The following is a 12,320-nucleotide window of genomic DNA, read 5'->3' on the forward strand; positions in this document are numbered from 1 at the left end:
TTTGGACATTTCAGCACACCTCAATAGTTTACATCCAAGCTGACCATTTCACTCCTATTAGTCACTCAGAACAATCCCTCTTTTCCCAACAGAGCTTACTCATTTGCAAGATAAAAGGAAGACATTTCTGCACATGCCCATAATATTCTTCACCACTGGGGGCAGCTTTACATAAGACTGCATTCTCCGAAACCAAAGCAACAGTCGGACGGAGCTCTCAGAATGACAGTATGCAGAAGTGAGCAGAGCTTGTGCATTGTACGGGCTTATTCTACCTTCTATGCTACAAAGCAGCTTGCTGGCCGGATCGGGTACTAAGTGAGGGAACTGCTGTGCTATGGAATACAGATGTGTGCATTCAGGTAGCTAAACGGTGCTTGGAGGAATCTAACATGCTTTCCTATAAAGAGATTTTTTAGAAGCCAGGTTCCTAACTATAAAGATGCAAAAACGTAATATCCATGAAGATCCTATTACCTAGGAAGAATTTGACATTTTGCTGCGAATGCTGTGTTGGGATTGATTTATTCTTGGAGTGTTCTGCGTGGCTGGCAAAGAATAATGTTCCAAAATCGGTCCATCTCCCAAGGGGTCCAATTTTTCTTCCTGGGTGTCAGCGAGCCCTGACTCACTACAGTGCAGCTGACAGGGGCTGCCATGCTTGTGGCACACTAAGCAAAAAACAAAAGACCTAAGGACGACCTTTGAACAACACAAAGAATGGGTATGTTTTTCATGTTATTTTTTTAATATATAGTTCATAGCCACTGTATAGCCCATGCTTTAATTACTCCATAGACTTACCTTGCTGTGATTTGTTATTATAGTTAAATTGCTTTAGGGATTACACCTTCTACCCAGCTGTTTTTCAGTATTTATATAAAGGCATTCTTTAAAAAAAAAAAAAAAAAAAAAAAAGAAAACAATGTGAAAAATAGTTGAGATGAGCTAGGGATTTTTAAATTATTGTTGAAGTAAAAGATTTTAGCATGATTGAAAGAAATGACTGATGTGTGGGGGGATAACTTTTCTAAGTTGTTTTTATTTCCAGGTTTCAATATAATTAGGCTACTGAGCGGATCAGCTGTAGCTCTGGTAATAGCCCCTACTGTTTTACTGACAATGCTTTCTTCTGCTGAACGAGGATGCCCTAAGGGCTGTAGGTGTGAAGGCAAAATGGTATACTGTGAATCTCAGAAATTGCAGGAGATTCCCTCAAGTATATCTGCTGGTTGTTTAGGTTTGTCCCTTCGATATAACAGCCTTCAAAAACTAAAATACAATCAATTTAAAGGTCTTAATCAACTCACCTGGCTCTATTTAGACCATAACCACATCAGCAATATTGATGAAAATGCTTTCAGTGGAATACGCAGACTAAAGGAGTTGATCTTGAGTTCCAACAGAATCTCCTATTTTCTTAATAATACCTTCAGACCTGTGACAAATCTCCGGAATTTGGATCTGTCATACAATCAGCTGCAGTCTCTGGGATCTGAACAGTTCAGGGGCTTAAGGAAGCTGCTGAGTTTACATTTGCGGTCCAATTCCCTAAGAACCATCCCTGTTCGAATATTTCAAGATTGTAGGAACCTTGAACTGTTGGACCTGGGTTATAATCGCATCCGAAGTTTAGCAAGGAATGTCTTTGCAGGCATGATCAGACTGAAAGAGCTTCATCTGGAGCACAATCAATTTTCTAAGCTCAACTTGGCACTTTTTCCAAGGCTAGTCAGCCTTCAAAACCTTTATTTACAGTGGAATAAAATCAGTGTGATAGGACAAACTATGTCCTGGACCTGGAGCTCATTACAAAGACTTGATTTATCTGGCAATGAAATAGAAGCTTTCAGTGGACCTAGTGTTTTTCAGTGTGTGCCCAATTTACAGCGCCTCAACCTGGATTCAAACAAGCTCACATTTATTGGTCAAGAAATTTTGGATTCTTGGATATCCCTCAATGACATCAGCCTTACTGGGAATATATGGGAATGCAGCAGGAACATTTGCTCTCTGGTAAACTGGCTGAAAAGTTTTAAAGGGCTGAGGGAAAATACAATTATTTGTGCCAGCCCCAAAGAGCTGCAAGGGGTGAATGTTATTGATGCAGTGAAAAACTACAGTATCTGTGGCAAAAGTACCACGGAAAGGTTTGAATTAGCACGAGCTCTCCCAAAGCCAACGTTTAAAACAAAACTCACCAGGCCTAAACATGACAGCAAGCCCCCTGTGTCCCCAACTATTGAAGCCACTGAATCGAGCTCCGAGCCTGACCACGACACAGAACACATGTCCTTCCATAAAATCATAGCAGGCAGCATGGCTCTTTTCTTGTCTGTGCTTGTGATCTTGCTGGTAATCTATGTGTCATGGAAGCGTTACCCAGCCAGTATGAAGCAGCTGCAGCAGCGCTCTCTCATGCGAAGGCACAGGAAAAAGAAAAGACAGTCGCTGAAGCAAATGACTCCAAGCACACAGGAATTTTATGTAGATTACAAACCTACCAACACTGAAACGAGTGAGATGCTGCTGAATGGAACAGGACCCTGCACGTATAACAAATCAGGCTCCAGGGAATGCGAGGTATGAACCATTGTGATAAAAGAGCTTTTAAAAGCTGGGAAATAGTGGTGCTTTATTGAACTTTAGGGACTATAAAGGGAACATTTTTCTCACTTTTCTGGCACAGCTCTTCCATGTCACTTTTTTGTATGTTCATAATACTGGTCATTTTACTCTCATACATAATCAACTCATTGAAATTTAAATACCACAATCAATGTGAAGCCTGAGCTCTGGTTTAATACAATACCTATTGTACAAAACCTCTACTGATTTCATTAAAGTCTCGCTTGTTTTTAAATAGAAAACTTATTTCATAAGAATCTGCTGCACCTGCAGTGACTGTGCCTCTGTTTAGGGGGAAAAATGACAAGTAAAAAAAAAAACCAAAATCAAACTCAGCTTTCCTCCCCCTCATGCCCCCTCTCCCCACACAGCCCCCTCCCCAACCTAACCCCAGCTCTTGCTCTGAAACTCACATTTTGAACCAAGAACAAACTAAAGACCCAGGTACTGTAGCATCATAGGAATTATGAGTTCTCTGAGGAGAGAGCTGGTGCAGGAACAGCTCTGAAAGAATGCCTGATTGCTGCCCAGCACAAGACATAATAAAAAGCTGGTAAGGAGTTAAAACCCTGTCTTAGGAGATGAGGTATCACACCAAAAGCAAAGAAGAGGGAAACCTAGGCTTAATAAAAATGTAAGAACAAAGATGTAGAATGGGATTTGCTGTAGTGCATTATAATACTGTAGTGCATTATAATACGGTGTTTCTAGGGCTGATAACTATTAATTGAAACCTGTTTATGTGACTTCATACAAAAGGTGCCAGTGTTTATCCCTTACATCCAGTTGCCTTTCAGAAAGTAATCAAAAGGCATTCATTAAATGAGGAGCAGAAATTCTTATTGATGCAATTAGAGGAACTCAAATGTGCAGCAGCAAAAGCAAGCCCACTTCCTGCACACATTTGTTTCAGTGCTCATTACAAATTCTCTTTTCAAGACTGTCAAAGACATTAATGTAGCTGAGGAAACCATTTAATCTGTCATTTTCTTCTATTCCTTTTTATTTGCTGGGCTGAGCTTGTTAGAGTTTTGAGATGTGTTTTGCACACTGTCCATCTAATAACTCAATAAAGCTTCATTCCCCAAACAGTGTACATTTTAGAAATACTACAACTGCAAAGAGCTTTCAGAGAAAATTGTTACTCACTGATCTGAGAAGAGTGCATCCAAAAATCCTTAAGGAAATCAGTGACAAATTATTTTTCTCTCTTAACAAAGCCCTAATGACATTACAAGAATTCACAGATATTAATTTTTAATGTGTAGTCATTCATCAGTGTTTCTGGACAAAATACAGATTCATAACACAGCTGCTCCCTGCCCTCCCTCACCCAAAATCAGGTATTTTTGTTGTTTGCAGAAGAATGTAACATTCCCCATATTTCCAAACAAATCATCCCTCCTATTTTGATTATCAGGAAGGGGTGGGGGTGTGTGGTGCTTCATTCTTGAAATAATACAGCAGCACCTATATAGAAGCAAGTCACTAATTTAATTATCGCTATTTTATAACTTGATTCAGCTTAGTAAACTGCACGTCTTCAATCACTTGCGAGGGAATGTTTCTACAAAGCAGTTTCACCGCAGCGGATTAGAAAAAGCAAAACCTTAGCAGAATGTTCTTCTGAATTTTTACTGGAAAAAACTGAATCACAACCAAGTATGTTGAAATATGCTCGATACAATGGAAACAAAGCTAGGAAGCACATCTTGAAAAGAACACTTAAAGGGTTCTTGTTTTGTTTTGGTTTTTTTTTTTTCTTATAATGAAACCATTCTCATTTTCAAGGACTGTAGCGAGAAAATATCCAAGAGTAGAAGCTTGAGACTACAGTGAACCCTGCAGCACTGAGACCCCGTTTTAATGAGTACAAAGAGGATCCCACACAATTAATAATGCAAGCGCTTGAGATGCTTTAGCAGCACTTGGCGGCTGTGATTTTTAACTTGAATTGTACCTTGAAAGTTTCTCTTAAAAACTCAATAAACATTGAATTATCTTAGCTATTATGGGATTCAGTTTTCTACCAGCATGTCTTGGTTAGCTCTGTACTGAAGGATTACAGTTTGCTGTAAACTTCATGTTAAGAACCGTCTCTGTACTTCTACAGGCTTTAATGTCTGCACTGAAGACTAATATTAGGCACAGCCAAAACAAGAAAGGTTTGGCCTAAAACATATATATGTTCATATATCCATACACACACGCATGTGTGTGTGTGTGTGTGTGTGTGTATATACTTATATCAATAAAAGAAAATTTTGCTATTTAGTTTGGCAGTGCCAACCACAATCAGAAAATAATTTAATACTATTGTTGTTCAGCCTGGAGAAGAGAAGGCTCCGAGGGGACTTAATAGCAGCCTGCCAGTACCTGAAGGGGGCCGACAGGAGAGATGGAGAGGCACTCTTTATCAGGGAGTGTAGTGACAGGACAGGGGGTAAGGGGTATAAGCTGAAAGAGGGTAAATTTAGACTAGACATTAGGAAGAAGTTTTTCACTGTGAGGGTGGTGAGACACTGGAACAGGTTGCCCGGGGAAATTGTGGATGCCCCATCCCTGGAGGTGTTCAAGGCCAGGCTGGATGAGGCTTTGAGCAACCTGGGCTAGTGGAGGGTGTCCCTGCCCATGGCAGGGGGGTTGAGACTTGATGATCTTTAAGGTCCTTTCCAACCCAAAACATTCTATGATTCTATGATTCTACTGATTTGGAATTTTTGCTATTTGAAAATATTCAATATATCTTCTAAAATGTCATAATGGACTGTGACTGTAAATTAATTGTATATAACTGAGTTTGACTTTATATGCTTCCTTTTATGTTTCTTTAATGCCTTGTTCTAATCATAGCAACAGTCAGAAAGAACCAGTCCATAACCTCCTACAGAAAGCAATACCTGTAACATTATCACTAGCTTCCTTTCCAGAATATTTAATTACGGGCATGAAAAATAAAATAAGGGCAGTATGTCATTAATCACAGATGGATAACAAAAAAATCCAGCATGTTTATTATATTCAAGCACAGACATGCTCAGATCAACTAATTCATTTATTGCCTGAAAAACTATGGATTCAATTTTCATTAATTTCCAAACAGATGAATGTGTAATTGCTGCTAGAGTCACTCATACTGAAACCACCATCTGATTACACAAAATAAGATGCCCAGTGTAACTCTTTGAACCTTCTTGCTCAGCCTGAGGGCTGTGAGCTGAGTTGTTAAATCCCAGTCTAGTGGCTATGGCTTAGAAAACATTTTAAATGAGCTCCACAGCATGTTAAAATACATTATAAACCCATGTTTTCATCTGTGCAAAGACTACATGAACTAAGCTAATCTTGGTCTCACCACTGTCAAATTAAACACTATAGAAATGACTTGGTTTGGGTGGCTAGGCCACCAGATTCAAAAATTCTCGTAGGAAACGACCTGGTCTTAGCTGAGCAATTTTCAGTCCCTGTGCAAGGCTGCCCCTTTCTTGACTACAAATGAAGCACTAAAGTCTCAAAGATTCCAGAGAAGAAATTCGTCCTTTGCTTCTCTCCAGTTTGGGGACCAGGTGTCTGGAATTCTGATCCCACTTTGTCTTGGGCTTTGGATATTGTGGTGCCAGTCTCTCACAAAACTGTTAAAACCCTGCTGGGGTGATGCCAGGGAATCCTCAGGGGATGCACAACAGCTATGATGGCTCTTACAAGCCCCTAAGGCTTCATACAAGTATTTGAGACTGAGGAATGGGATATGATTGAGTATCTCTCCTGACCTGCCTATCCCTTAACAGATCTGATGCTGCCTATATAGTCCAGGTTTAGGAGAGCAACAATGCATTTTGAAGGTGTCGGGGTTTTGGTTTGCTGTGGTTTTTGGTTTTCTTAATCAAATTCTTTTCCTTTTACTGAGTCAGACATGGTCTTCTGGGGCAACCACTCAAAGATCGGCGCTTTTCAAGCCACAAAATGCAGTACTCTTCCATGCCCATTACAATTTTCATTGATTTTGCAGTCTTTTTTTCAGTCTACATTTATTTAAACAATGTTGAGACAAATTTTAGGTGGAATCACCAAACAAGACTGTTTCATTTTATTGTAGCACCCCAAAAAATCTTAAAAGAAGTCAGGACTTCCTCTGCTAGCCACTGTACAAACACCTTCCAACAATCTCTTACATTAACTGTTCACAAGGGATATTCAGAGGCAGAAGACGGCAAATAAACATGACAGATTTGAGGTAATTTGCTTGAGATCACACACAAATTGAGTACTGGGAATATAATCCAGTCTCCTCACACCAAGACATCCTCCTAGCCAGTGGACTACTTGACCTCTCAACTAAACAACTTAGCTCCTGGAATATTCAATGATATTTCAGAATAAATAAAACACACAGAATGCATAATTTCAGAAAAAGAAAATAGCTAATGTACTAAGCAAATTCAAGGAGACTGATAATGTTCATTCACTGTGTTGAGATTACCTCCAGCAATCACAGAGTAGGAGAACAATAATGAGAACAAGTGGCTTGAGTGTAACGAATGCAAGCTTCTCCATTGGCTGGTAGGTAGGTTTTCATTACTCGCTATCTGCACTTACACAGTCATCACAGGTTAAGGTTTGGCAATGCACTTTTTTTAAATTATTATGAAATAGTGAACCTTGACATAAAATGAAATTGCAAAATGAACATAAATGTACAATATTCCTGCAAACACAATTAGAAATTTTCAGTTTGCTGCAAGCTAATGGTCTTTGCTGTCAGCCACTCAACTCTAGATAAATATTCTCTTAGATGAATTTCCGTGGAACAATAGTGACATCCAGCGGGTAGTCAGCTTAATCACAGGTATCTACGGTCTGTATCAACTCACATACAGATGTGTTTGCCTTTTTACTTTGCATTCTTCTGTATCACATGCCAGTAGCATCAAATCTTTTCAGCACACTAAGTATTCGACTGTATTTTAACTTTATCTCTGTGTAAAGGAGTCATAACCTGAATGTAGTGAATAAGTGGAGAAAATAGGAGTAGACGAATGCTAGCAAGAAATGGTCTATCCAGGGTGTACGTAACTACTGTCAGTAAAAGGGAAGAAGCACACAATAAGTAAGCAAGGACAGGAGCTATAACAGATTTGGGGCCATGGAGTTAGAACTTATTACTTTTAAAACACCACTAAGTTACTTTAAATTACTACAAAATAAACTCAGACTACAAACAACTCATTCAACTTCCTAACAGCAGCAGATTAAAAAATTGAGTCCATTTTTACAATAATGAGAGAACGATATTATTAGACATCAAAAGGAAGGGCAGTCACCACCTGGGAACAAGTTAAAGTAACAGCTCCATCTCAAAAACACACAATGTACAAAAGAGACAAGAAGAAAATGATCAAAGATCAAAATCACAAGCAATAATAAAGCCAAACAGTGGGAAACTCACCAGTAACGTGAATATGCAGCATATCTGCTTGGGCAGAGGTTGCTAGCAACCTCTGGTATGTTTTGCAGCAACTACACCAGGCCTCAGAGTAACTCTATGCCAATGTTACTGGCAGTAATTTTAAACCACAGTGAATGACATAAGCTAATGAAATCGAGATTACAGCTGTTGATAACAGACAGATTTCATTTCCCTTAAGAAGATGCACAAGAATTCATTTAATTCCACATTGAATGTAATACAGTCATATACTTAGGTGTGTTTGGAGGTCACCTACCAGTCCATGACACGTGGCCTTGCTTTTACTCCTAGCTAGGTCTTCCAGGTGTTATCCCAGCAGTACAGTATAGGATTTGTATGTGATTCTCAGGGTTACAGCCAAACTACTTCTTGGCACAATGATGAGTGGAACACAGTAGGGCACAAAAGAAGTAAAAAGTGACAGAGTTCAACACCTATGAACAGATCACCAAGGAGGCCCTAGTGTAATAAAAACGAGTTTATTCAAGCCTCTGGGATGGCTAGCTGTGAGTTGATGGCCAACATTTTCCTACCAGGGAAAGTGCAAATCTCATTTAGAATGGGCACAAACATCGTAAAAGCAGTAATGAAAAAAGGCTTGCAAGTAGTAGGCAGTATCTTTTATTTGACCAACCCCTCACAGAAATCTCCCCACAATTCTTGTCTTGCTTGTATTGCTAGACTACCAAGACCATAGAATTAGCATTCTAATGTAAGAATGGGCACTGTTTACTGAAAAAGGACAAAAGGGCAGTTAATCCTTATTGATTAACCTATTTTTTCTAAACAGCTTAATAAAACTTACTGATGTTATTACTGGAAGTATTTTCTATCCATGTAAAAAATTACAAATCTTCATTACTGAAATCAACCAAACTCTATAACAAAAAAAAATATTTAGTTCTTTATTTACAGTTCCTTACTGTTTCTCACAAACTCTTTATCTTGCAAAGAAGAAACTGAATGACTGGAGACGTAATCTTGAAAAAGAGTTCTCCAAAAAGTCCTCACAGGTGTCTTCTTAGCCATGGAAACCATTCCCTTCCTGTGTTCCTGTGCAACTAGTACACTGACCATGTGCCACAGCTCTTGACTGAATGTTAAATTTCTATTACTTCAACACTAGCAGTAGCCTTGAGATATGTAGGACTTCATAATTACAGTTCAACCTTGCAAATTCTCAAAGGGTTTTGTGGCAGCCAGGCTCTATTAATACATGATAAGGACATATGAAAAAAAAAAACTTCCTAATTACTCATCTACTTAACACTCCAAACAAGGACATAAATGCATTACAAGGTTTATTGCTTTGCTGCACCATCGAGAAAATCATCTGCCCAGTTCTGTGTGCAAATCCTTTTCTTTTTCAACTAACAAAACATAACTAGCTAGGCCTCTTAGGGACCTAAGTGCTTAATGATGAAAGAAAAAAACCTAAACACCCTGATACTGGCAGCAGCCTGCAGAAGCTGTCACCATGAACTCAGCCTTTATTAGTTATTCTCACTTGAAATCCAGCAGTACCTCCTATACTTGTCATGTATTACACCTGTAGTACAGTGTGATGTACTAACTATACAAAATCTTTGCATTTTTATGAGCACTTCTGTTCATGTGCGTAATATACTAAGAGATGGATAATAGAAGAGACTCAGGGAAAGGACTGTGTATGGCTTACATTGCTAGTAAAAAGTCAGGGAAGATCACTCAGCTTTTCCAGAAGTTAAACAACTGGTTTTAAAAGAGATGAAAATCATGTTCTAAAGCAAAACAGGAATGTTAATTTTTTTTTTTTTTTGCATTTCTTAAAATAATGTTAAACATCAAACAAAAAAATTCTCTGACTTTTACTTCACACCTAAGTAAATGACAGGGAGAGAATACTGTTCTATAATGTAAGACACTTCCTACTGAAGCTGTGGGACTGAGCTGATATTGGAATAATCAAAATATATTTAATCATACTGTTCAGTTGTTTCTTGTATGACTATTTTCAACACCTGTAGGAATGATACAATACTGGTAACTGGTAATATGTACATTACTCTAGCTGAGTACATTCTCCTGGCATTTATTTTGCACTTCATGACAAATCATAGGTTGTGCTGTTGGGTCTTATATGTGCCCTTTTTGGTCAGGAACAACTTACCGAATGTTTGAAAATTAGTTCTTTAAATAGTATCTATAATAATTGGTGCTGTAGAACTCATGCTTCTGATTTTAAATCAGGCACTTGTGTTTTTCACTTCCTTAACGGCTACAAAACTCATAAATCAGCTTCAAAATAACGTAATGAGATTACTATCCCCTTCCTGGTTCAGCTGTAACTCAGGGAAGAAAACATGCACAAAAGATTCAAAGGTACAAAACAAGATCTCCAATGGAAGCTGGGCATCCTAATTGCCTTTGTAATTCTTTGTTCCATTGCCCTCAAGATTAAAAGTAGCTGTAGATGAAGGAAACGTGAAGATTGAACATGTGTTTTACTAGAGTGTAGATAATAAGCAATAATAATACATTAGTCATACAATCTCTGAGCCACTGAAAATACAACCGTCATAAACAGATTCCTTATTCTAAAATACAGACTTTATAATGTATATTCTAGTATACACATTGTTTCTTGTTTGCTTTCTTTTTTTTTATTATTTTTTTAAAACACATTATGCAGAGGCATCTATTTGGCTTGTGGTAAGTTGTGCAAAAGCTGCAGATGATAAAAGCAGAAAAAAGGGAATACAGTTTACAAAACTGAAACTGGAGTCAAACAGAAAAGCAGCTTAGACCTCATCTTAATCAATGTTTTCTTACTAATTTTTCAATTTCCTATAGATTATCCTGTTTATTTTAGAACAGATTATAGGAATGATTTTCAAAGCTGCAAATGGGAATTTAAACATCCACATCCCTCCCAATTCTTGAAATAGTTGGGCACTTAACCTTTGTGGCAGAACATAATCTCCTCTCTTCTCCCAAGAATCTGAAATTTGACCAAGCCTTTTTGTAAGGTCTACAAAGTGCTCTCACCAGCTTCCTGAAGCCAGTCTGAAAAATTATCCTCCTGGAGACTTTGGTAAGTTTTCTTGCCAGGTGACAGGAAGCAATGGTACCTCTGTGATGTGCAGATGGGGGCAGATTATCTTATTAAAATGGGTGGGATGTATATTGGAAAAGCGTATATACTGGGAAATTGCCTTCTGACCTACTATACTACAAAAGGGACTGCCACCAATTCCTGGCACGCAGCTAAAATTAACTGACCTCAGAAAAACAACTTCCTATGGTTCAGTTTAAAAAACAGCTACAGATTCTGGAGTCTGGTTTTTAACCAGAGAAGCTTATTCCCCACATTTCTCACTAATAAAAATCACAGCAATCTTATACAAAAATATTTAGCCAAAGTTTGCAAAAAAGGAAGTCTTTTCCTCTTTAAAAAAGAACAACATCAAATAATCATTCCAGCACATCAGAGTTTTGTTAGCAGTGCACTATTATGCGTAATAGAGCACTTTCATATCACAGCATTAGCGTTCCAGCCATCTATAATGTGAGTCATAACCTCAGAACAGTGCAGGCTTCATTCTGCATTGCTTCACACCAGCCAGCTTCTCCTGAATCACACTGTACTATCCAGAATACACACACATTACATATAATAGCAATTACCAATTCAAAACTGAATTCCATGTGCTGTTACACCTCTAACTCACAATGTAATACACTTACTACCCACCCTCCAACAAAGGATCATGACCGAGGGGGACAGAAACCCTTCAGTGGGAACTTTTCCCAAGGCTAATTGTACCTATCAGAAGCACCCTCTGTACTTTTGGGACTATATGTTTAGTTTTCCCTACTTTCATTTATCCTTAACAACAGTTTCAAATCTACACTAACGACATAAAATGTGGGCCTGCAGCAAAATCTAACAGGATTATTATATGAGTTCAGAAGCTCCAATTACTAACCAGTAACTTGTCATTCATTAAAGAACAGATTTACTTCAAACATATATGATGCTGGATAGCATATTTCTATTCATCTCTAGTGACGCTGGCAACACAAAAATAGTTTTTCATTTTTCTTAGTGAATAAGTCACAATCACAGAGAATATGGGGGAAAGCTTTCTAACATTCTAAATCAGAATCCTGGATATTGAATCTTTATACCTTTGATATTTTGCCTAAGTGGCTTCCTATTTTTAAAATACAGAGGAAAAAAAAA

General features: G+C 38.2%; 1 protein-coding gene across 1 annotated transcript; it reads left to right on the top strand.

Annotated features, from left to right (window-relative positions):
* The first annotated feature begins 452 nt into the window (after window positions 1-452).
* LRRTM3 (leucine rich repeat transmembrane neuronal 3) lies at window positions 453-2,859 on the top strand. The gene is made up of 2 exons (XM_010082052.1): window positions 453-724; window positions 1,052-2,859. Exons 1-2 carry the CDS (start codon window positions 721-723, stop codon window positions 2,587-2,589), a joined length of 1,542 nt encoding a protein of 513 aa, XP_010080354.1. The 5' UTR covers window positions 453-720; the 3' UTR covers window positions 2,590-2,859.
* The last annotated feature ends 9,461 nt before the right edge of the window (window positions 2,860-12,320 follow it).

Source organism: Pterocles gutturalis, unplaced genomic scaffold, assembly GCF_000699245.1.
Source record: "Pterocles gutturalis isolate BGI_N339 unplaced genomic scaffold, ASM69924v1 scaffold10709, whole genome shotgun sequence".
Taxonomy (NCBI): Eukaryota; Metazoa; Chordata; class Aves; order Pterocliformes; family Pteroclidae; genus Pterocles; species Pterocles gutturalis.